Source organism: Heloderma suspectum, chromosome 2 (genome assembly GCF_057233095.1).
Source record: "Heloderma suspectum isolate Gila_16-S chromosome 2, 16-S_ref, whole genome shotgun sequence".
Taxonomy (NCBI): Eukaryota; Metazoa; Chordata; class Lepidosauria; order Squamata; family Helodermatidae; genus Heloderma; species Heloderma suspectum.
This window is the reverse complement of record NC_139459.1, coordinates 366,239,522-366,264,673: the sequence shown is the minus strand read 5'-3', so window position 1 is coordinate 366,264,673 and position 25,152 is coordinate 366,239,522. Positions and strand designations below refer to the sequence as shown.

Genomic DNA, 25,152 nt, shown 5'->3' with positions numbered 1-25,152 from the left:
AAACCACTACGGAGACTCAATAGTGCCAAATTTAGCTTGTTTTCAAGCTAAATATGATCTCTTTGTCTCCATAGCAATTTGCTGCCAAATTTCGTCAGCAAACCGTCATGTTTTTTGCCATCACAACATTTGGTGGCTTGGCAGCAGCAGGAGTGTGGGTGGGGAGAGCGGGGGGGGAGGTGGCTAGAGATGGGCCCCTGGACTGCCCCAAATTGCCCACCCCCGACTTAGGGCCTTACAGTAACCCACAGAACCTTAGCGAGGGATCTTTAACCAGGAAAATGGTGTGTCCCCCAGTGCCAAGATACCAGTCAGATTAGGTATTTGTTGTTCAGTCGTTAAGTCATGTCCGACTCTTCGTGATCCCATGGATCATAACACGCCAGGCCTTCCTGTCCTCCGCTCTCTCCCAGAGTGTGCTCAAGTTCATATTCATTGCATCGGTGATGCTATCTAGCCATCTCATCCTCTGCCGTCCCCTTCTCCTTTTGCCTCCAATCTTTCCCAGCATCAGAGTCTTTTCCAGTGACTTTTCTCTTCGCATTAGGTGGCCAAAATATTGGAGCTTCAGCTTCAGTATCTGTCCTTCCAATGAGCACTCAGGGTTGATTTCCTTTAGGATGGACTGATTTGACCTCCTTGCAGTCCAGGGGACTCGTAAGAGTCTTCTCCAGCACCACAGTTCGAAAGCATCAATTCTTCGGCGCTCAGCCTTCCTTATAGTCCAGCTCTCACAGCCATACATTACTACTGGGAAAACCATAGCTTTGATTAGACGGACCTTTGTCGGCAAGGTGATGTCTCTGCTTCTTACTATGCTGTCTAGGTTTGCCATAGCTTTCCTCCCAAGGAGCAAGCGTCTTTTAATTTCATGGCTACAGTCACCGTCTGCGGTGATCTTGGAGCCCAAGAAAGTAAAATCTGTCACTGCTTCCATTTCTTCCCCTTCTATATGCCAGGAAGTGATGGGGCCAGATGCCATGATCTTCGTTTTTTTAATGTTGGGCCAGCCCTAGATGAAAAGCACTGAAAACCTTTTCCAGCAAATCCTCCTAATATGGTTTCTCTCTTGCTTGGATTCTCACATCTCTTTGCTGGCTGAAGCTTCTCCAAGCCTGTACAGGTTCTCTCACATGCAATTAGAGTTAGTTGAAACTTGAAACCAAAGTCAAGTCATACAGTTTCTTTTCCTGTGTCTAATAAATTAAATTTGAATGAAAATATTCCAAGTAGTAATGCCTCTTTTTTTTGGTATGGGTTCTCACATGTGTGTTGTTGTTGTTCAGTCGTTCAGTCGTGTCCGGCTCTTCGTGACCCCATGGACCATAGCACACCAGGCCTTCCTGTCCTGCGCTCTCTCCAGGAGCGTGCTCAAGTTCATATTCATTGCATCCGTGATGCTATCTAGCCATCTCATCCTCTGCCGTCCCCTTCTCCTTTGGCCTTCAGTCTTTCCCAGCATCAGGGTCTTTTCCAGTGACTTTTCTCTTCGCATTAGGTGGCCAAAATATTGGAGCTTCAGCTTCAGTATCTGTCCTTCCAATGAGCACTCAGGGTTGATTTCCTTTAGGATGGACTGATTTGACCTCCTTGCAGTCCAGGGGACTCGTAAGAGTCTTCTCCAGCACCACAGTTCGAAAGCATCAATTCTTCGGCGCTCAGCCTTCCTTATAGTCCAGCTCTCACAGCCATACATTACTACTGGGAAAACCATAGCTTTGATTAGACGGACCTTTGTCGGCAAGGTGATGTCTCTGCTTCTTACTATGCTGTCTAGGTTTGCCATAGCTTTCCTCCCAAGGAGCAAGCGTCTTTTAATTTCATGGCTACAGTCACCGTCTGCGGTGATCTTGGAGCCCAAGAAAGTAAAATCTGTCACTGCTTCCATTTCTTCCCCTTCTATATGCCAGGAAGTGATGGGGCCAGATGCCATGATCTTCGTTTTTTTAATGTTGGGCCAGCCCTAGATGAAAAGCACTGAAAACCTTTTCCAGCAAATCCTCCTAATATGGTTTCTCTCTTGCTTGGATTCTCACATCTCTTTGCTGGCTGAAGCTTCTCCAAGCCTGTACAGGTTCTCTCACATGCAATTAGAGTTAGTTGAAACTTGAAACCAAAGTCAAGTCATACAGTTTCTTTTCCTGTGTCTAATAAATTAAATTTGAATGAAAATATTCCAAGTAGTAATGCCTCTTTTTTTTGGTATGGGTTCTCACATGTGTGTTGTTGTTGTTCAGTCGTTCAGTCGTGTCCGACTCTTCGTGACCCCATGGACCATAGCACACCAGGCCTTCCTGTCCTGCGCTCTCTCCGGGACCGTGCTCAAGTTCATATTCATTGCATCCGTGATGCTATCTAGCCATCTCATCCTCTGCCGTCCCCTTCTCCTTTGGCCTTCAGTCTTTCCCAGCATCAGGGTCTTTTCCAGTGACTTTTCTCTTCGCATTAGGTGGCCAAAATATTGGAGCTTCAGCTTCATTATCTGTCCTTCCAATGAGCACTCAGGGTTGATTTCCTTTAGGATGGACTGATTTGACCTCCTTGCAGTCCAGGGGACTCGTAAGAGTCTTCTCCAGCACCACAGTTCGAAAGCATCAATTCTTCGGCGCTCAGCCTTCCTTATAGTCCAGCTCTCACAGCCATACATTACTACTTGGAAAACCATAGCTTTGATTAGACGGACCTTTGTCGGCAAGGTGATGTCTCTGCTTCTTACTATGCTGTCTAGGCTTGCCATAGCTTTCCTCCCAAGGAGCAAGCGTCTTTTAATTTCATGGCTACAGTCACCGTCTGCGGTGATCTTGGAGCCCAAGAAAGTAAAATCTGTCACTGCTTCCATTTCTTCCCCTTCTATATGCCAGGAAGTGATAGGGCCAGATGACATGATCTTAGTTTTTTTAATGTTGAGTTTCAAACCAGCTTTTGCACTCTCCTCTTTCACCCTCAACAAGAGGCTCTTGAGATCCTCTTCGCTTTCTGCCATTAGGGTGGTATCGTCTGCATATCGGAGGTTGTTGATAATTCTCCCAGCAATCTTAATTCCGACCTCTGATTCATCCAACCCGGCATTTCTCATGATGTACTCTGCATATAAGTTAAATAAGCAGGGTGACAATATGCAGCCTTGTCGTACTCCTTTCCCAATTTGGAACCAATCGGTTGTTCCATGTCTGGTTCTTACTGTTGCTTCTTGACCCTCGTACAGGTTTCTCAGGAGACAGGTAAGGTGGTCTGGTACTCCCATCACTTTAAGAATTTGCCAGAGTTTGTTGCGATCCACACAATCAAAGGCTTTAGCGTAGTCAATGAAGCAGAAATAGACGTTTTTCTGGAATTCTCTTGCTTTCTCCATGACCCAGCGAATGTTGGCGATTTGATCTCTAGTTCCTCTGCCTCTTCGAAACCCAGCTTGTACTTCCGGTAGTTCTCGGTTCGCATACTGCTGAAGCCTAGCTTGTAGGATTTTGAGCATCACCTTGCTGGCATGTGAAATGAGCGCAATTGTGCGGTAGTTTGAACACTCTTTGGCGTTGCCCTTCTTTGGAATTGGAATGTAAACTGACCTTTTCCAGTCTTGTGGCCACTGTTGAGTGTTCCAGATTTGTTGGCATATTGAATGCAGCACTTTAACAGCATCATCTTTTAGGATTTTAAATAGCTCGGCTGGAATACTGTCATCTCCGCTAGCTTTGTTGTTACTAATGCTTCCTAAGGCCCACTTGACTTCACTCTCGAGGATGTCCGGCTCAAGTTCAGTGACCGCACTATCATGGCTATCAGGGACATTCAGATCTTTCCTGTATAGTTCTTCTGTGTATTCTTGCCACCTCTTCTTAATCTCATCTGCTTCTGTTAGGTCCCTGCCTTCTTTGTCCTTTATCATGCCCGTCTTTGCACAAAACGTTCCCTTGAGATCTCCAATTGTCTTGAAGAGATCTCTAGTCTTTCCCATTCTGTTGTTTTCCTCGATTTCTTTGCATTGTTCATTTAAGAAGGCCTTCTTGTCTCTCCTTGCTATTCTCTGGAACTCTGCATTCAGTTGGGTATATCTTCCCCTTTCTCCTTTGCTTTTCGCTTCCCTTCTTTCGTGAGCTACTTGTAAAGCCTCATCAGACAGCCACTTGGCTTTCTTGCATTTCTTTTTCTTTGGGACGGATTTCGTTGCTGCCTCCTGAACAATGTTACGGACCTCCGTTTTATGAGTGATGCTTCCCTCACAGCCTGAGCATTTAGAAAGGTCTGCTCAATAACTATTCTCACACATGCACATGAAGAAGGTAAAAGAAAGCTCAGGGGAACCCAAGCTTTGCACAAGTACAATTTTAGAAAAAACTCTTAAGGGGGAACATTCCCTACCCCCACCCCCACCCCCACCCAGTGTCGACAGAATACTGGCTGACTTTTGGCAAGAGAAGAAGGGCTGGTGGTGGAATGGTGTTTTATGGATGGGGCCGTGGCTAGGTGGCTGGCTGGAACCATGGCCAGGAGCACTACACGCAGGTCCAGGTTGTGTAGTTTCCTTCCCAGGATGATTCCTACATGTGGAATTAAGTTTCCAGGGCCCCCATAGAATATTTAAATGCAAATCATTCATGTGAATTCCCGCTTATGTGAATTTTCTGCTGAAGAATTTTCTGGTTCTTCAGATAACCTGGCCCCAAGCTGTTTAGGGCTCTGAATGTTAATACCAGCACTTTGAATCGGGCCTGGAAATGGACTGGCAGCCAGTGCAGCTGGACAAGTCCTGGTGTAATGTGATCTCGTTGGCCAGTCTCTGTTAAAATCTTGCTGCCCTGTTTGGGACCAGCTGAAGTTTCCAGACCGTTTTCAAAGGCAGCCCCACGTATAACACATTGCAGAAATCCAGACGAAAGGTTATCAGAGCATGGATAGCTGTAGCTAGGCTATCTCTGTCCCGATAAGGGCGCAACTGGTATATCAGCACCGTCACGCCTGGGCCAGAGCGAGAGGCAGGTGAAGAAGCAGGCTGCAATGGTGAAGAGAAGCAGCAAGTGCAGGGGAAGCTTGTCAGTGGGCCCCTGCTGGGGTGTGGGCCCTCAGCAGGTGCCCAACCATGCCTACCCTTGACACCAGCCTTGACTCAATTCTCCATTCACCAGATGAAACAAATAGTCCAAACAGTTCATCTGCACTTATAAAGTTGCTGCCCCCGACTTGCATGGCCCACATTGTGTTCACCTTCATTATTATTATCGGCTCAGATTCAGGATCATCCTTCCGCCTGCAGAAGGTCAGCCCTGGGGGATTTGGACTTCCATGTCCTCTCCTCCCTGCTGCAGCCCTCTGCTTGCCCTCCAAAACCTGTTCTGGGGGTGGGGGGTGGAGGGACCTCTGGAGGAGATGAGAAGGGCACATCGAAAGCAAATCTAAAACGTCGGTACTGCCATTCAAGAAACAGTATGCAGGGGAGTGATTGTGACCAGACCTTAGTGTGCAAATGTATTGTTGTATATGGCAGGTGTAAATCATATGCACAGTCCTGTATTTGGATGGGTATGACTAGCAAGGCTAATAGGTGAAAAGTTATGACTTTGCGGCTGTAATAGAAATTAAAATGTATACAGCCAGTGTATGTTCAGGGGCAACAATTCCAAAATATGTCTAGAACCTGTGATCAGATCTCCTCCTCCCAGGGCAGACATCTCTCTACCTTCAGAGAGGGGGATACAATCTATTCCAGGGATGCAGAAATTCTGTCAGCCCGAGGGCCGCATTCCATTTTGGAGAGGCTCTCAAGATGTGCATTCCAGGGGTCGGAAGGACACCCAACCCCACCCCAAATACCAGCATATTTTTGCTTAAAGCGCTCACTGCCAGTAAATAAGCCTTAGAAGAGGCATTTCAGCCTTTTAGAATGTGAAAGAAACTGTGCAAAAGCTGGGAAACCACCAAATGATTGGTGGTCAGGAGAGGGGGTGGGGCCAGGGGCATGGCCTTCTGGGAACCCCCCGGGGGCCAAATTGGGAACCCTGGACAGGCGGCTTTGGTACCCGGTCCTGAAGTTCTGCACCTCAATCTATCCTATGGAGCCTGGACCATGTCAGGGACCAAAGCACTGCAGCCTTAACTGACTAATTAACCAGTGGAGGGTGCAATTCCATGGGGATGGCTGTAAGCCTCTTAACTTGGAGGCTTACAGCCATTCAATGCAGAGTGGGAGGAGTGATGGAGGCCGTCCTTGCCGCTGCACTCCCCCCGCTCTGCATTTTAGCTAGAGGGGTGTTTTCGCCCTACTAGCTGAGGCATTGGGGAAGAGGACAGTAGGAGGCTGGGGAGGCCTCTGGATACAGCATAAGCCAGCCTCCCCAGTCCCCTCCCCACCCACTGGCACGCCCCCTCTCCCTCCTCTCCGACCTCCGAGAGGCAGCAGATGTCGTTCTCTCCGCACTGGCTGAGGGGGGAAGATGGGGAGCTTGGACTCCTGGGTCCGAGGTTACAGTGCTGTCCCTGACCCAGGAAGCTGAAATATCCCATGGCTGCCCCAGATTCTGTTTAGGGGCCATAGCGTCGCTCCCTAACTAACCTATTAATTGACAAATATTCCTACACTTGATCAGCTGAGATTTCTTTCATTGGCATCAGCTCTATTCCTGTACTTTGAGATACTTCCTCCCCCAAACTTCGTACTTCACCTGGATCCAAGGCCATAAGGCCACCTTTACCTGGAGAGGGAACTCCTTTCCTCTTTTGGGACTTTCTGCCTGGATACTTCTCTGACTTGTGCCCATCCTCACAGGTCTTGGCCCTTGAGTTAATGTTCCCTGGAAGGTGTCCCTCTGGTAACCCACCCTCCTGAGAAGGGTTCTCCTCTCTGACCTCTTGCATGGCGCTCCTACCTAGTGGAATAAAAGCACAAATTCAATTGGTCATCCTAAGCAGCGAGGAAGGACAAAGCAATGAGGAGAAATAATAGAGGAGCACATTAAACTTTGTGAGGAACCCACAAACACCACCACCATGACACTCTAGGGGACGCATTGGGGTGGAGGGACAACTCTTTCATCCTGAGGGCCAAATACCCTCCCAAGAAAGGCTCTCCTGGCACCTCCGCTGTGATCTTTTCAACACCAGGTGAGGACCTTATTTTCCGAAGCAGTTTAGTCTTTCCATTTCTGTTGTTTTAACATCCATTATTGTATTTTTACATCTCTACACTGCTGCTGCGTTTTTACTTTGGTTTTATATGGCAGTTTCAAACTTTTAAAAGTTATATATTGTTTGACGGTGTTGTATTGTATGGCTCTAATGGATGTGAACTGCCCAGAGAGCTTTACCTATTGGGCGGCATAGAGATGTACTAAACAAACAAACAAATAATATTTTGGAGAAGTTCTTGGGGGGCTGCATTCCAGTGGTTAGTAGGGCCAACGATCAAAGGGGTAGAGCCAATTTTTAAAAATGGCATCTACATAGCAAATGTGGTTCAGTGTAAGCAAGTGTAAAGTGATGCATGTTGGGGCAAAAAATCCCAACCTCAAATATAACCTGAGGGGATCTGAGCTAGCGGTGACTGACCAAGAGAAAGAGATCTTGGGGTGGGGGTGGACAGCTGGATGAGAATATCAACCCAATGTGTGGCTGCTGTAAAAAAAGGCAAACTCCATATTAGGCATAATTAGGAAGAGAATTGAGAATAAAACTGCTAATATCATATTGCCCCTATAGAAATCCATGGTGTGACCACACTTGGAATGCTGTGTACAGTTCTGGTCACGCACCTAAAAAAAGATATTGTAGAGATGGAAAAAGTGCAAAAAAGGACAGCTAAAATGATTAAGGGGCTGGGGCATCTCCCCTGTGAGGGAAGCTGGGATTATTTAGCTTAGAAAAAAAGAGCGGAAGGGGTGACGTGACAGAGGTCTACAAAATTATGCAATGTGTGGAGAATATGGATAGGGAGACATTTTTATCCCTCTCTCAAAATACTAGAACCCAGTGGGGTGATCCCATGAAGCTGATTGGTGGAAGATTCAGGAGAGATAAAAGGAAGGGCTTCTTCACACAGCGCATAGTTAAACTGTGGAATTCACTACCACAAGATGTAGTGATGGCCACCAATTTGGGTGGCTTTAAAAGGGGGTTAGACAATTCGTGGAGGAAAAGGCTATCAATGGCTACTAGTCCTGATGGCTCTGTGCTACCTCCAGTATCAGAGGCAATATGTACACCATTTGCTGGGGAACATGGGTGGGAGGGTGCTGTTGCTATCATGTCCTGTTTGTGGGTTTCCCATGGGCAGCTGGTTGACAACTGTGTGAACAGCATGCTGGACTAGATGGACCCTTGGTCTGATCCAGCAGGGCTCTTCTTAGGTTCTTAATACCAGCATACTGTAGCTTAAAACTCTTACTGTCAATAACTAAGCCGTAGGAGAAACATTTCTACTTTCCCTGCATTAGGGAAATCATTCCAAGTACTTCTGCATGCACGTCTTTACTATGGAAGAGGAGAGGCATTCCGGACAACAGGGGAAGGCTATTAATGGCTACTAGTCCTGATGGTTATACGCTGCCTCCAATATCCGAGGCAATAGGTTGTACACCAGTTGCTGGGGAACCTGGGCAGGAGGGAAGCCATGTTCTCATAGTTCTCCTGCATAACTTCCTGATAGAGAACTTTTTGGCCTGCGTCCAGCAGAGCCCCTTCCTCCTTGATGAGCCGAACTGTGATGTCTGTGAAGTTCACCAGCCCCTGCAACAAGGAAAACAGCCCCCGTTCAACCCCAACGGGCCCCAAAACGGAGGTTCTCAAACTGTGGGTTGGGACCCTTTAGAACAGGGGAGGGGGACCTTTTTCACCCCCGAAGGCTAAATGCAATTTCAAAGAAGCTCTCGGGGGCCACATTCCGGTGGTGGGTGGGGCAAATGGCAAAAGCAGGCAGGATCAAAATAATAAAAATATTATTATTATTATTAATATAAATATTATTATTTATTAATATAAATATTATTATTAATATAAATATTATTATTCGAGCTTCAAGCTCTTCCTGCCAGTGAATAAACCTCAGGAGAGGCATTTAAACCTTTTAGAATGGGGAAAAACTGCACAAATGTCAGAAGCCACTAAACATTTGGTGGTTGGGGGAAAGGGCTGTGCCATTGGGGGCACCTCCGAGGTTTGGATTGGGACCCCAGAAGAGCCTTAGGTTCCCTACCCCTGCTCCAGAGCAGGGTAGGGAATGCATGGCCCTCCAGATGTTGTCAGACTGCAACTCCCATCCCCCCCAGCCAACTTACCTCATGGTGCGGGCCCCACAACATCTGGAAGGCCACACATTCCAGGACTATTACGATGGATATGAAGCGTTCCTACCGGCAGGTCCAGAATCCATGCGAAATTCTCAGCGGCCAAGACCACCTCGGAGCACGTTTCCAGCTTGCGCTCCCTGACTCAGCTCTGCATTTCCTGCGGAAGGATGCTCAGGAACTGCTCTAGGACAAGTAGGTCCAGTATCTCGCTTTTTGTGTGCTGCTCCGGTTTCAGCGTTGCGTGGTACAATCCGTGGAGCTGCACATATACGCACCAAGGCCCCTCAGCCTCATGGTAGAACTCCCTGAAGCGCTGCCGCTGATTCTCCATTTTAATGGGGGCTTTGACCGAGGGTGGCCCCTGATGAATTGCCCCCAAACGGGAAATGCTTTGCCCAAAAAGGGGGCGCAGATTTGCATATGTGAATTTATATGTGTAGATACACATTGAGAAAGGATTATTCCAATCTAAATGAAAATACAGTACATCTCACCAGGTGACCTGTGCGCCTGCCTGTTCAGTCTGTTCTTCAAGTGCTAACTGTTGACATGCCAGTTCTTCTGGCCCTTTATCTTGAAACCAGACTTGGACTGGACAGCCCTTCAAATAGAGGACACCTTTAAATAGACTGTCCTCTGTAAAAGAGGACACATGGCCACACTACTTGACCACCCATTGGCCTCTCTCACCATGCATCTCCAGACTGCTATAGCATTGAGTTTGCAGTTTCTCCTGCATGTGCCGATTCCTTCCATGGTCGGGTTGTCATGCTTGCTGCTTCTGATCCTGGAGCCATTTATCGTTCCAAGGCAGCCTGAATCTGGAGCCCTGAAGATACCACCACCACTGAAACATATTCCCGCCCATTCCCCCCACAGCTACAGTGAGGATCACAGCTAAGCTTAGAGGGAACAGAGAATTCGGGGGGGGGGGTGTTGTTCAGTCGTTCAGTCGTGTCCGACTCTTCGTGACCCCATGGACCAGAGCACGCCAGGCCTTCCTGTCCTGCGCTCTCTCCCGGAGCGTGCTCAGGTTCATATTCATTGCATCGGTGATGCTATCTAGCCATCTCATCCTCTGCCGTCCCCTTCTCCTTTTGCCTTCAATCTTTCCCATCAAAAAGTGCCGGGGCTGCACTTGCGAGCCCTGCCTCCACTACACCACTGGTTGTGGTCGTAAGTATCTGGAGGCCACCAGCTTGTGGAAGCCTTCCTTAAAGGCTAACAGATTTATTCCGGCAGAAGTTTTTGTGAACTATAGCCCACTTAATCGGAAGCATGGAGTGTTACAGAGAGTTTCAGGGTTTTTATATGGTGGGGATTGGGGGAAGAATCCTCAACAGTGAACCTGGTGTCCTGCATATGTTTTGGACTACAACTCCCAGCATTCCTGACCATTGGCCACGCTGGATTGGTCCGATGGGAGTTGATGGCCAAAATATCTGGAAGGCAAACATCTGGAAACCACCCATCTGGAAAGCACCAGGTTGGGAAAGAAGCCTAACTCCATGGCAGCCTTCCCCAACCTGCTGCCCTCCAGATGGTTTGGACTACAACCCAACTAGCGAAGGACAAGGACAATCGAATCAAATCATTTGCCCCCCCCAATCAGCCCGCCAGTATCGCCAATGGTCAGGAATGCCTGGAGCTGTCGTCCAAAGCATCTGGAGGGCGCCAGGTCAGGGAGTTTTCTCCCAGCCTCTGGTCTTTGCAACCCGGCCGGCAAGGAGAGAAATTCTATTTATAGCCAGGAGATGGCGAGCGCGGGGCCTTTGTTCGGCCTGGCGACGCCGACAGCTCCGAGGAGAAGGAAGGAGCTGCAGACAGATAGGCGAGGGGGCTCACCGAAGAAGTAGGTACGGAGGGCTGGGCTGTGGAGGGGGTCGGGGAGTCGAGGGAAGGGGGAAGCCGCCGCCTCTGGAGAGTCAGGGAGAGTGCGGAGAGAGGAGCTCGGGGGCAGAGGCAAAAGGTTTGGGGACGCTGCAGCACAACCGGCGGGGTGCACAAGAGGAAGAGAAGGGAGCCTCCTGCGCTGCGAAGGCTGGCAGGGCCTCAGCAGCAGCGGCCCACCTGGGCTGCTCCCCGATTTCCCGCCTCCGCTGGGCGCAGCAGCAGCAGCCCCCAAAGCCGGTCTCGTCTGCAAGGGCTGCTGCTGGCGCCCGCCATTTTAATCCCTCCATAAACCCTCTGTGGCCCCCGACGTAATCTATACCTGGCGGGGGGGGCAGAGGCATAGTGGGGGGATTTAAAATGGCCACAGCTGCTCGGGGCGCCCGGGTTCTGGGGGCAAAGCAGTGTTGAGAGCGGGGGTCGCCAGCCGGGCCCCGTGAGCCGTATAGCAGGCTCTATAGTACAGCCTGCGCCAAGCCGGCGCCCTCCCGAAGTTTTGGACTTCAGCTCCCAGAAGCCCCTCCCGCGTAGCCAATGGGGTCAGGAATGCTGGGACTTGTGGTCGAAGAACATCTGGAGTGCTGCTTTCTGCCCATGAAAATGGGGGAGAAGAAAAGAGGCAGGGCAAGGGAAGGAGGGATGTGGAAGCTGGGGGCCCAGCCTTCCTCAGTTTGGTGCCCACCAGATTTTTTCGACGTCAACCCCCAGAAGCCCCTGCCAGCATAACTAATGTGGTCAAGAATGCTGGGAGGTGTGATCCACAACATCTGGAGGGCACCAGGTCGGTGAAGGATGCTGTAGTGGGCGCTCCTGGGGGCTATGGGCACCAGGTCTACTCTAGAGGGCAAGGAAGGGGAGGAGTGGCATGTGGGCAGGGGGTAGATCTCCAGATGTTTGGAACTTCCATGCCCATCAGCCCCTGCCAGCATGGCCAATGCTATCAGGAATGCTGGGAGCTGTAGTCCAAAACATCTGGAGGGCACCAAGTTGGGGAAGGCTTCTGAGGGGCAAGAGAAAGGAAAGTAGCAAAATCAGCCTTCCCCAATCTGGAGCTCTCCACATGTTTTGGACTACAACTCCCATAATCACTGACCATTGATGATGGTGGCTGAGTCTGATGGGAGTTATAGTCCAAAACATCTGTAGGGCATCAGGTTTCCTATCCCTGGCCTATACCCACTCTGCTACAGCCCATCTTTCTTATATGCTACCTCAGTTATAAATATAGTGAGTTCCTACATCTTTCTGGAGACCATCAGACTTTCTCTGGGTAGTACCTGCTCAGAATGGTAGATGCACACTCAGAATCACAGGCAGTCCTGGCTTTGATTTCAATGGATCTGACTCCCAAGTAAATGTGTGCACAGGATTGCAGCCTGAGAAGACAAATCCTGTGATTTTACTGGAATTCTGTTGCTGTGATATTGTTTGTCTTTTTATCTACATTTTATTTTTCATCTATTCTTTTTGAAGTTTAAAAGTCTTATTTATGAACTTTTTCAGCTTGCTGCTGTTTGGTAATGTTGTCTTATCTTTTCGTGGGTAGTGTTTATAATAAAAAAGAGGCCAATTTAAAAATATATTATTATTGTTATTAAATGTGTTTCTTAGCCACTTTCAAGATAGTAGTCTTCCCAAGGCTTACAGTACAAGAGAGTAACATTCAATATCAATAAATTATAAAACCACTTTAAATGCAGTCAGTTTTAAAATAAGCCAGTTAAAATCACACTATATTACAATAAAATGCAGTATAATTACAAAAGAAATAAGTATCCCTCTGTTCGATTTGGGCAGTGGCTGACAAGGATTGCTTCTTGGAGACCCTAGGAGCTAAAGGGTTAAGTGCACAGAGTTGTCTTCCTAGCATGGGTGCATGTGTGTGTGAGAGAGAGGGAATGAGGACCAGTATATTGAGAGGATAATGTAAAAATAGAAGCATCTTCCTGTTAGGCACTCACTCCTCCATGGTAAATTTTGCTTTTTGGATTTTCCAAAATAATGAATAATTGTAAGGTAGGTGGGGACGGGGCGGGGGTGGTGGTGGTGTTATAATGGAAAGATGGCAAGGAGAGGATGAGAAAACGCAAGGAAGGAAGATCCCAGATTCAGGGGATAGAGAAAGGAAATAGCAAGGGATGTCCGGAAAACCATAGCAGCTGGGAGAGAGTTATAGAAAGAAGCAGTTGTCATCCTCTCCCCTGATCAAGATGACCAATGTATTTCTCATGATTGTTTTAACATATCCCTAGCAAAGAGATAAAATATGGGGGAAGGTTCACTTCCTTAACGGATTCCACATATGGGGTTGCAGTAAAGCGTATTGGACTGTCCCTTTAAAAATGGCTCAGTGTGATGTCTGAGCTGTGTTTGTTTTCTGCCTTTCAGCTTTGGCCAGTTCTGCAGCGCTCGTGGACTCCCTGCCCCGCTCCCGTGCCGCTGTCAGGAAGAATATGCCCAGAAAGCGTACCAGAAAATTACTGTACACGTCAGAAGCCAAGCGCAAGCGTGAGGCCCGGGCCAGGGAAACCGAGGAACAGAGAAACGCAAGGCGTGCTGCTGATGCCGCAAGGAAGGCAAAAAGGCGAGCGGCTGAAAGCCAGGAAGAAAGACTTGGGAGGCTCGCTGCAGATTCTGTGAGGCATGCAAGAAGGCGAGCCAGCAAACGGCAGCAAGTGGAGAGTCCCCCAGAAGGTGCCGCAAGACCCAAGAGAAGGCAACGGAATGAATGTGAGCAGGGCAGGCCGGGCACTGCTGTGGGTTGAGGGTGGAGCTCTGTCCCACATCATTGATTTCTGAAAGAGAAACAAGACCGTACAAGTAGGACCTGCAACAAAATGTTGCAGTGTGGAGTACTGCTGTTCAGAATTCTAGCTGCTCTGTTGCAAGTCTTCCCCCGCATTTTCTGTCGTCGTCCCCCCAATACTCAGCCAACATTCAGTGCTTCACTGAGCATGCTCAGTCTTCATTGGGCTGTTTTCAGGGTTCTCCCTCTTAGGTGCCCCCCCCCCCAAATATTGTTTGTAGTTCTGCAACCATTAAGGTTTCCCCAAGCCTGGTGATAGCTCCCTCATGTGCACGGCTGGTGCTGTGGTTGGTTATTTGCTACATTCGTTACATTTATATTCCACCTTTTTTTCCTCCTTAAGGAACCCAAGGCGACATAAATAATCCTCCTCCTCTCCATTTTATCCTCACAACAACAACCCTGTGAGGTAGGCTGGGCTGAGAGTCTGTGACTGGCCCAGAGTCACCTAGTGAGCTTCCATGGCCGAGTGGGTACTAGAACCGGCTCTCCCGACTCCACACTGGAAGTAGAGGGAATGATTTCATGCTAATGCTCCCAATGTAAACTGATTTTCTCAAAAGCAGGTCTTATTGATTTTAATGGAGTTAACTTTCAAATAAGCATGCTTGGGATTGCAATCCCATTTTAATTTGTATGTGAACAATGCTTTTCCTCCAAGCAACTATGGGGATCCAGGTGGGCAGCTGTGGGGTGTGAATTACTTGTCTGGGGATGGTGCTTGCTCCACTCAGTCTACCCTGGTACCATCTATGTTTAATGAGCATCTAGGATAGAGAAATCCAGCTCAGCAATGAAGCTCGTCAGGTGGTCTCAGGCCAGCCACTCTCTCTCAGCCTAACCTACCACACAAGGTTGTTGTGAAAGGGGGAAATCATGCATGCTGCCTCTCAAATAAAATGAGCTGCTGGAGGAACCATCTGCCCACTCTGTCTGTGAAACCATGTGTCTTTCTGTAGAAATTCAAATGCTGTCCTATATAATGGCAACCATCCCCAGTGAGGGGCACAGGAGGTGGCCATTTTTAATTTCCCCAGATTCAAAAATTATCTCAGAAGTACCACTCCGATTCTCTTCTCCCTACCCCCAAAATAATTTTGCCTCAGCCTCGAAATATAGCCGTAACAAAACAGCTGATTTTGAAGTGGATTAAATGGGCACCGCTGACAGTGGCGAGGAAGAGGCAAGCTCAGTCAGGAATGGACGCTCATTGAGGTTATCGTATTCAGGCCCCCACCAAAAAAACCTGAAGCTGGCACTGGTGTGAAGAGAATTTTTGTTATCGTTTTAATGCAGGAACCTTCAGCATTGTATTCCCACTTGTAGTCTCAAGGGGTACGCTCCAGAGAGTTTTACCACCACCTCGTTTGCCATTTTCAAGAACTTAGGCCTCGGTTTGTTCTGACAGTGGCAACGAAGTATGCTGATGTTTTGAGGGAGCTTTCAAAAGTCATACAATAATATTGCTAGGGGAAGGGAGAGGGATTAGTGCTGGTCCATTTACATCACTTTGCAACTGATGGATGATTAATTTCCTTTTCAGCTCGGAAGCTGCAACTGGCAGTAAGAACAGAGGAGTGGGGCCCAGCAGGACCCGAACCAGGGCTGAGGACAGAAGAACAGAGAAGAGATGCTGAAGTTCTCCAAGCAGGGACCAGCAGGGAGTTTCTCACTGGGGCAGCTTCACAACAAATTAAGCAGGAACCCAACGAGAGGCTCTGGGAAGCCCAGTGGCAAGAGTCCTTGGCGGCATCACAGACCTCTCAGTCAAGATGGAGACACCCGTTGCCCAGAGAAGACACAGATGGACAGGAGGCCTTCAGGAATGGAGCCGATGTCAATTGGCGGCCTGCGGGAGGTTTGGTCACCCAAGAAGCCTGTGAGGCCCAGGGCACTTCTGTAAAAGTGAGGGATAAGATTACACATGAGAAAACGGTCAGTTTGGACTTCTGGCGCCAGCACTTCAGGCACTTATTTTACCAGGAGGCCAAAGGGCCCGAAGAGACTTGTAAGCATCTCCAGGAGCTTTGCTGCCTATGGCTGAAGCCAGAGAGGCACACCAAGGAACGGATGCTGGAGCTGCTGGTTTTGGAGCAGTTCCTGGCCAACCTACCCCAGGAAATGCAGAGCTGGGTGAGGAAAGGTGGCCCAGATGCCTGCGCCCAGGCTGTGGCCCTGGCAGAAGAGTTCCTCCTGAGCCAACATGAGCCTGAGAGGCAGAAACAAAAGGTGAGGGTGCTAACTAAGGCTGGGCCGAATTATCACCCATGGACATTTTCAGGGTGAAAAGTGGGGTAAGGAACATGAAATGTGTTCCCCTCTCTATTTGTCCTTCAGTAGCATTTTCTCTTCATCCTCATTCTGTGATCCTAGACAAGCAGGGATCACATAGTGAGCATCATGACATCACACTACTATGTAGCCAATCAGATTTTTTACTTAGCATCACCTCTGACTGCAGAGGAAGCAACATTGCCTTTACTGGAGTGGGGTGGTGGTGGTGGTTAGAGAATCCATCCCTGAATTGACCAAGCCACCAGGTCACGTTGACTGTCTCCATGCACTCTGGTGCTGTGGTCTCATCTGCTGCCCTCACAGGCAGTGGTGAAAGACAGGGGAGTGTTGCCTGTTTGCACTAGGGGGAGGCACTCCCTCCCCCCTGCCCCCAGACTTTAGGTGAACACTTTGCTTTTTTTCACAAGTCTCCCTCCTAAACCATCGCCAAAAGGGTTTTGTCTTTACCAGACTACAAACTCTTCATGGGGGAGAGTTGTGTGACTGAAGGTGCTTCTAGACAAGGCATTCATGGCGCCATCACCCTGCCTCAGTCATGGAATTTTACAGGGGATCAAGACGACATTGTCTTCCTCTCTGAAATCCCCTGTGTTTTCCCACCGCATTTTCCTCTAAGGTACTGAAGGCAGGTCTCCCAAGTCCCAGTCCAACACTCTAACCACCACAACACACTGGCTCCCCAGTTGTTTCCTCCATTTTTTTCTTGATATGGAAAATTCTTTCAGAAAGAAAAAGATGGAATAGCTGCACAATGGCTCCTTATGGCTAGCTCTAGGACCCCTCTGTCTGGAAGCACCTGTCATCCTCATCTTGGAGCTGTCCCATATTTTCCCACTGCTTCTTCAGTTGTTTTCTTTCCACACAAAAAACCTGTTAAGGAGGAAGAGACATGGTCTTTTGATTAATAACACTAGGAGCTGTGTATCTAGAAGCACCCTCTTCCCTCCAAATAATGGAAATGAATTCAGGCTGAGTACAGAGTTTTAAAACTGAGTTTGTTTGTTCTTCATCTGAAAGGAGCCTCAGAATCCCAAACCTCCCAATGTCCAGACGTAAATAATGTCTGCCCTCTTGCCTAGGCAATGGGAACATCTAAGTCCGGTCTTGGCTCACTTGCACTGGTTGCCAGTTTGTTTCCACGCCAAATTCAAAGCGCTGGCTTTAATATAGAAAGCCCTACATGACTCACAACCCTCAATACCTCAAGAACCACCTCCCCCTGTCCCTGAGCTTGATTCAAAGGCCCTTCCATGTGTGCCCCCTCCAGACGAAGCTTTGGGGGTGGTGTAATAGCCCCTTGGTTGTGGAGCGCTCTCCCCAAGAAAGCTCGCCTCACACCAACACTGTCATCTTTTCAGCGCCAGGCAAAGATGTGCTTCTTTCCCCAGGCGTTTGGACACTAGTTATGTTCCACATGTTGGGGGCTGGTTTGGGGGCTGGTTAGGTGGGGTGGGAGGGAAATTTTTGTGTATTGTGGAGAAACACTTTTCATATTATATTGTTTTTAGGTTATGCTTCTATGGTGCTTGTTTCTATTAGTGTTATTGTGCTGATTCTGGTCTGTATTAATTTTGAGTTTTTTTCTGTTATGAATTTCTGTATTTGTGCAAGTAAGTAGTTTAGTTTATTTATTTATTTAATTAATAATTCAGGCACCCATGCTATTTTAGGAAGCCTTTGGGGATGTCTCCTCCCCAGAGCAGGATCCTTCGGTTATGGCGAAGAAGCAGCTCTCCAAGGAGATCGAGCAGGCCAGCGTCTTTGGTAAAGATTTGTCTGCCTGAATTGGATGTTAAGGATTTCGACTTACCACAAACTGTAGCCTGGAGTGCTTCAGAAGAGCCTTTGGGACGTGCATTGCAAGGGATTTATGGAACTCCCTGCCGCAAGATGTGATTATGGCCACTGGTTTAGATTTTTTTTATTATTATTAAATTGATGTCCCACCTTTGTTCCTCTTGCAGAGAGCTGAAGGCAGCATACATGGACCTCCTCCTCTCCATTTTTATCATCACAACTACCCTGTGAGGTAGCTTAGGCTGAGAGTCAGTGACTGGGCCAGAGTGACTCAGTGAGCTTTGTGGCTGAGTGGGGATAGAACCTGGATCTCTCGAGTCCCAGTCCAACACTCTAACCACCACACCCCGCTGGCTGTCAGATGACTTTTAAAGGAGATTAGACAAAGCCATAGAGCAGGGTATTAGCCACTATCAGCTATGATGGTTTAGTGGAACCTCCATATTCAGAGGTGCTACCCCTCTGTATCCCAGTTGCTGGAGAGCGACAATGGGAGAGGTGATTTCCTTCATGTGCTGCCTGTGGGCTTCCCGTGTGCATCTGGTTGGCTTCTGAGGGAAGCAGGATACTGGACTAGATGGATCTTTGGTCTGATCCAGCATGGATCTTCTTATGTTCTTAACACATTGGCTGTATGCATCTGTGCCTTTTCTGAGGTTATCCAGATTTTCTGAATCATCCCTTATACCAATCACGCTTCTCCCCACTGATCCTGAAAAGGCAGATTTGCAACTTTCATTTTTAGATACATGTGAAAAGACAAAAGATAGATGGGTATGCCGATAAAGTCACAAAGATACAGCAAGAGGGGAAGTCACTTCTGTGTCACAAAACAGAAGAGAAAAAGTTATCAGGTGCCTGGATTGTGTTTTTTTTAAATTCTACACAAGGGCAGAATAAAATAAAAATTGTCAGGCACCTGATAACTTTTTCTCTTCTGTTTTATGCAAATGAAGTGACACATGCATCATTTCATTTTAAAAAAATAGGTAGCCAGCCCACTTGCGGTATGAGGAAGGGAAATTATGATGGTCGAACACAGCATTCAGTTTCTGCTATGTATATGTGTGAGGGAAATTGTGAAGCCATGAAGAGCCTGCTACAGCTGCTCTTGCAACACAGCTGATGGACCTGGGGTCCAAACAGCATCCACACACCAGAGAGGTCTCAGCAGGTTTGGGGTAACCCCAAGGTTTGCAGATACCCAATAAATCTTTAAGGGGGAACCCTATGTGGTCAAACCCTTCTCTGAATAGCTGATAATAACTGAGCGGTTCAGAGTGTTGAGTGTGTGAGAGGACATAACTGACAACTGGGTGGGAGGGGGAGTGACATGGAGTGTCTGGAAAAGGAAGAGGGAGGAGGAAACACAGATTTTGAAAAAGGGAAGAAATGACAATCTCATTGTCTGGATAAGTCATTTCCTGGTTTGCACTGAGAAGCTATTCTAAAATTTCCCCAGGAATGACAGAGAGAGCTGCCTATCAATGGAGAAATTAACAATTTCAGTGTATGTGGGATTGGGCACAATTGTGCCCACCACCACCCCTAAACTCCCAAAATGGAGGAAGAAAAGTCAGTCAGTGAGAACTGAGCATGCTCAGTGGACCCAGAATGCTGGCTGACTATTGGGTAGGGGGGATGAAATGGAGTGACTGGAACCCTGAACCGAAGTATTGCACGTGGCAATGTTTTGTTGCAGGGCCCCATGTCCTAATAAAATGCCACACTGATATATATGGGATGGCTCATGTAATTCTCCATTTGTTCCAGTCAGTGATGGCCGAGTGAAGGAGGATGAGGAAGAGGCTTTTCAGCTAGAGCAAGTGGAAGCCAGTGGAATATTGTTAGAAGGAGCCAAAAGAAAAAATTTTCTGGGCCTAGAAACAAAGGAGAGCCCTAGAAACCAGCAAGGAACAGAAAGTCACCAACAGCGGATCCAGCCAGGGATGACAGGAGAATAAGCCGTACTTTAAGAGAAAGTCTAGTGCATGGTCTCAGCTTCACATGGGGTGGAGTAGCCCTTAGTGTGATATTGAGAAGCCTTCAGGCAAACTTATGCAGCTGTCAGAGATGGACAGGCGGAGCCCGCCTCATCTGAGCGAGGCCATGCCTGCTGGCACCCCTAGGCACAGACCCTGCCATGGTTGCATCCTGTGGCCTCTGAAGGAGAGGTCTGTCCATCCCTTTCTCCGTAGAGGCGGGGGGCTTTTTTATTTTTTTATTTATTTTAATACAGCTGGTTTTAGCTTTGTTGGTATTGCTGGGAAGGCTACTGAGAAATCGCTAACCCACCTCTCAAAGCCATGGAAGATGTCTTTTTATATAATCTCAAGCGAAGAGCAATGGGAAATGCCTAACGATATCTAAATAAGGATTTGGAGGTGCAAACAAGTAAGAACAGTGTTTATATTTAAGAGGAGACACACAAAGACATAAGCAGGTCCACAATGCTTCTAGGTAACTGGTACGAAAAACTAATTGGAAAAGAGTCTGGATATTATCTAAGAAAGGCTGTTGAATCAATGCCCATCACTCAGGATCAAGAGTTACTTTAGGAATGAAGTGCTGTAAAACTTAGTGTTCGGTAGCAATGTTTATCTGAAGTGTGTTGGGTTACTTTATTACTCAGGGTTAGTTAGTTAATGCTTCATAATTAATGGACAATAAATGTTGTATAAAGTGTAAAACTCCAGATACAGCAATGTTTAGAAAGGTTTATATATTTAGGGCGCAATCCTATGCATGTTTAGACAGGGAAAAGTCCTACAACTCCCAGTATGTCACAACCAGGGGAGTTGTAGGACTCCTCCCCCCTGCCCTAAAACTGTGATTGCATCTTTTGGGGTTAAGTAGTACATTTTGAGCTGGGAGTTTTTTTCTCAACTATATGATTCGGAATCATTCTTGTCTAGCCTGAAACATATATAACTTTAGTTCTTTTTGTATTTTTTAAACTCATTGGCATTTTTAAGGAGTTCAGACTGAGTCAAATTATGGGATAGCGAACAGTGAAGTGTTGTACAAAAGCATATAAATATGCTCTGATGTTGTGGGTATATCAGCTTCTTTACCATCCAGAATCTCACCAAGCTGTTAGCTGAACAGTCTATTCAGAACTGAGTGAGGGCGTAATCCTGTCAAGATAAATGTCAGCCTCCAAACTCAGAAGCTCATGCCTGTCCAGTGCAGGGTGGATAGACCACCGAGAGGATCCTCTCCTCCATGATCCAGCCACCCTGCATTTGTGGCTAGACACATGTTTTCACACATCTAGCCATGGCTTTGGGGAGGGAAGGGACCCAGAGACCCAATAGGAAGCTGTCTAAAGTGGCTTCTGTGGTCTCCTCCTCTCCTCGCCCCCGGGACTGCCCCCTTTTCGCCCTCTCCACGCTCTGTTTACAAGCAGGGAGACAGCAGTGGCTCAGAAAGAACTGCACCGGCTACAAGGGGCTGGGCAGCGTGGTTTCTGGGAACCGAGGTCAGACAACCTAGGTTCCCAGAAACCGAAAAATCCTATGGCTGTCTTGACAGTGTCTAGTGGACGTAGGATTGCTCTCTAAGAAACATGATGGTTAGATCAAAGGTTAGATCTCCTCTTAAAAGATTTGAAATCTGAAATTAGGAAATACTGTCTCCTTTTAAATTATTACGATCTGGGGATCTTATGCATTTTTATTGCTACGGAATTATTGATTTAGCCTACATGGTTGTATATTAATGTCATTTTTTGAGAATATGTGTATTATTTAATAAAAACGGATTTAAAGATTTTTTCCCCTTACTAATTCTTGTTAGTACAAAACCAAAATAGAATCCGACCTGAGGCAGTACTACATCTGTAGTATATAAATCAGCTGCTTGGTAGTTAACTGGCAGCCAAAGGCTTCCTAAACACTCGGCAGAGGCCAGATTCATGACAGGGAGCTGCCCCACGGAGGCGGGGAGCGGGCAGCCATGGACTATTGCCCCCTGGCTTCAAACTATATTCACTGCAAAGCTATGCACCTGTTGACTAAAGATGGTACTGCAGGCTGCAATGACTCATACATTTAAATTCATTAAAATTAATACATTAAAAAAAACCCTAAGGTGCATACCCATTGGGTCTCCTTAGCATGCATGCCAAGTTCAGGTGTCTAGGTTTCACAGTCATAGTGCTATTGCACTGATCTTTATTATTATTTATTACATTTATATCCTGCCTTTTTTTTCTCTTGTAAGGAACGAAAGGCAGCTTACAAAGTCCTCCTCTCCATTTCATCCTCACAAGAACCCTGCAAGTTAGGTTAGGCTGAGAGTCAGCCCAAAGACACCCAGCGAGCTTCATGGCAGAATGGGGACTAGAACCCGGATCTTCTGAGCTGCAGTCTAACACTAACCACTATCACCACAATGAACCACACATCCTTTTTGTAATTATAGATAGCAGAGGCTTACATGAAAGCACCTCCCAAAGTGAAATTTGCAAGTATAAGACAAAAAAAAGAAGGTACAAACTGTGAGGAAAGTTGACTTAGAGTGTTGACTCCCTTAAGAATCAGAAAAAATAAAATGGAAGAAAAACTATATAAATGCTCATATTGTGAGGAACTTTTCCACAAGAGGTCACACTTCATTATACATAGAACCCATAATGGAAAGAAACAATATGGTTGTTCGTAGGGCAGCAAAAGCTTTGCTCAGAAAACAAACCTGATTTCAAGGAGGGCCCATGCTTGAGAGAAATGATGAGTATATAATAGAGTATAGAATAAGGTTTGGGAAGAGTTCTTAGCTTAAAAGTCATAAAGCAGTACACACAGGTGAGAAACTACAAACAATCACAGAGTGAGAGGTGATCGCTCTGGCTTTCTGAGACATGAAAATATGCACATGAGAGAGAGAGACCGTGTAAATCTTTGGACTGTGGCAAAGGCTTCTCCGAGTGTCGAGCCTTATGTGGCCAAAACGTCACCACCCACGTACAGGAAAGAGGTATCTGCTGGCTCTGCAGAACCACAAAGCTTGCAGAAGTACAAAAAAATGGTGTGTGTGTGTGTGGGGGGGGAACCACACCAAACAACCCAATGAGGACTGAGCATGCCCAGTGGCCATGAAAGGATGACAAACTGTTCAGGGTGGGGGACATCAGAGTAGAGGTGGAATGGAATATCCTATACAAGGGCATGGCTGGCATCCTGAGGAGCATGTCCCACTGCAACACAGCTTCCACAAAGGTAAGTCCTGTCTCACTAACCTCTTAGAGTTCTTTGAGAGTGCCAATAAACATGTAGATGGGGTGATCCGATAGACGTTGTTTACTTGGACTTCCAAGAGGCTTTTGACAGTCCCTCACCAAAGACTCCTGAGCAAACTTAGAATAAGAATCATGGAATCAGAGGACAGGTCCTCTTATGGATCAGTAACTGGTTAAAGAGCAGCAAGCAGAGAGTAGGAATAAATGGTAAATTCTCCCAAAGGAGGGAAGTAAATAGTGGGGTCCCACAGGGATCTGTATTTGGACCAAAGCTTTTCAACCTGTTCATAAATGATCTGAAATTAGGAGTGAGCAGTGAAGTGGCCAAGTTTGCCGATGACACCAAATTATTTAGAGTGGTTAAAACAAAAAGGGATTGTGAAGAGCTCCAAAAGGATCGCTCCAAACTGGGAGAATGGGCATGTAAATGGCAAATGCGGTTCAAGGTAAGCAAGTGTAAAGTGATGCACATTGGGGCAAAAAATCCCAACTTTAAGTATAGCCTGATGGGATCTGAGCTAGCTGTGAGTGACTGACCAGGAAAGAGATCTTGGGGTTGTGGTGAATGAAAATGTGGTTTGATGAAAATGTCACCCCAGTGTGCGGCTGCTGTAAAAAAGGCGAACTCCTTGTCGGGCATCATTAGAAAAGGAATTGAGAATAAAACTGCCAATATCATACTGCCCTTATACAAATCTATGGTGTGACCACACTTGGAATACTGTATACAGTTTTGGTCACCACACCTGAAAAAGGATACTGTAGACCTGGAAAAAGTGCAGAAAAGGGCAACTAAATGATCAAGGGGTTGGAGCATCTCCCCTATGAGAAGTTACAAAAGCTGGGATTATTGAGCTTGGAAAAAAGGAGGGTAAGGGGAGTCGAGATAGAGCTTTACAAAATTATGCATGGTGTGGAGAGGGAGACGTTTGTCTCCCTCTCACATAATACTAGAACCCAGTGCGGTCATCCCATGAAGCTGATTGGTGGGAGATTCAGGACAGATAAAAGGAAGGACTTCTTCACACAGTGCATAGTGAAACTATGGAATTTGCTACCACAGGATATAGTGATGGCCACCAACTTGGATGGCTTTAAAAGAGGGTTAGACAAATTCCTGGAGGAGAAGGCTATCAAGGGCAACTAGTCCTGATGGCTATGTGCTACCTCCAGAACCAGAGGCAGTGAGCCTATGTACACCAGTTGCTGGGAAACATGGCTGGGAGGATGCTGTTGCACTTGTGTCCTGCTTGTGGGTTACTCATGGACAGCTGGTGGGCCACTGTGTGAACAGAATGCTGGACTAGATGGATCTTTGGTCTGATCCAGCAGGGCTCTTATGTCCTTAATTACCCAAAAGAGGAAATGCATCACGAAAAATAGGGCAAATAGGAATGTCAGATTGCACATGCTAATGTATATGTATGGATGCAAATTCAGAAATAATTATTATAATTGAAATGGAAATACAGTACGTGTCACCATAGTGAGACCAGGGAACCTGTGTGCCTGCTTGTTCTGTCGGCTGTCCAGGTGGTAACTGGTGATGGGCAATGGAGTTCTTATGGCTCTTTGTTTATTAGCCGGAATTGGACCAGACACTCCTTCAGATAGAGGGAGCCTTCAAATAGAGGATGGACCTCTGCAAAAGAGGACACATCACAGTGGAGGCTGGTGGCTTGATGTCAGTGGGGCAGTGAATCCACTCCTAGTTTCAGTCAGAACTACTCTGCACCTTGGATAATTCCTTTAGAATTCAGACAGGTTCTGACTGAAACCCGGGGCAAATCCTCTGCCCCGCTGACATTGGAGCCACCAGCCTTCACTGGACACAGGGGGCAGTTTCAAAATTA

General features: G+C 47.1%; 1 protein-coding gene across 4 annotated transcripts; it reads left to right on the top strand.

The window, feature by feature from the left end:
- The first annotated feature begins 11,029 nt into the window (after window positions 1-11,029).
- LOC146355883 (uncharacterized) lies at window positions 11,030-23,227 on the top strand. Of its 4 annotated transcripts, none has more exons than XM_084831034.1 (5): window positions 11,030-11,124; window positions 13,551-13,892; window positions 15,512-16,197; window positions 17,934-18,027; window positions 22,285-23,227. In XM_084831034.1, the coding sequence occupies exons 2-5, from the start codon at window positions 13,616-13,618 to the stop codon at window positions 22,356-22,358; spliced, it is 1,131 nt and encodes a 376-aa protein (XP_084687160.1). In that variant the 5' UTR covers window positions 11,030-11,124; window positions 13,551-13,615; the 3' UTR covers window positions 22,359-23,227. The 4 variants fall into 4 exon arrangements, with proteins under 4 accessions (XP_084687160.1, XP_084687159.1, XP_084687158.1 ...); XM_084831033.1 differs by lacking the exon at window positions 22,285-23,227 and adding an exon at window positions 19,834-21,875; XM_084831032.1 differs by lacking the exon at window positions 22,285-23,227 and adding an exon at window positions 19,834-21,875 and having other exon boundaries at window positions 11,040-11,128.
- Window positions 23,228-25,152: the final 1,925 nt, after the last annotated feature.

Excerpts from the sequence above, each read along its gene's own strand:
- LOC146355883 (XM_084831031.1), top strand. The coding sequence starts at position 11,892 with ATGTGGTCAAGAATGCTGGGAGGTGTGATCCACAACATCTGGAGGGCA. Across the intron at positions 16,198-17,933 it reads CTGAGAGGCAGAAACAAAAG|GAAGCCTTTGGGGATGTCTC; the intron begins GTGAGGGTGCTA and ends ATGCTATTTTAG. Across the intron at positions 18,028-19,833 it reads CGAGCAGGCCAGCGTCTTTG|TCAGTGATGGCCGAGTGAAG; the intron begins GTAAAGATTTGT and ends CATTTGTTCCAG.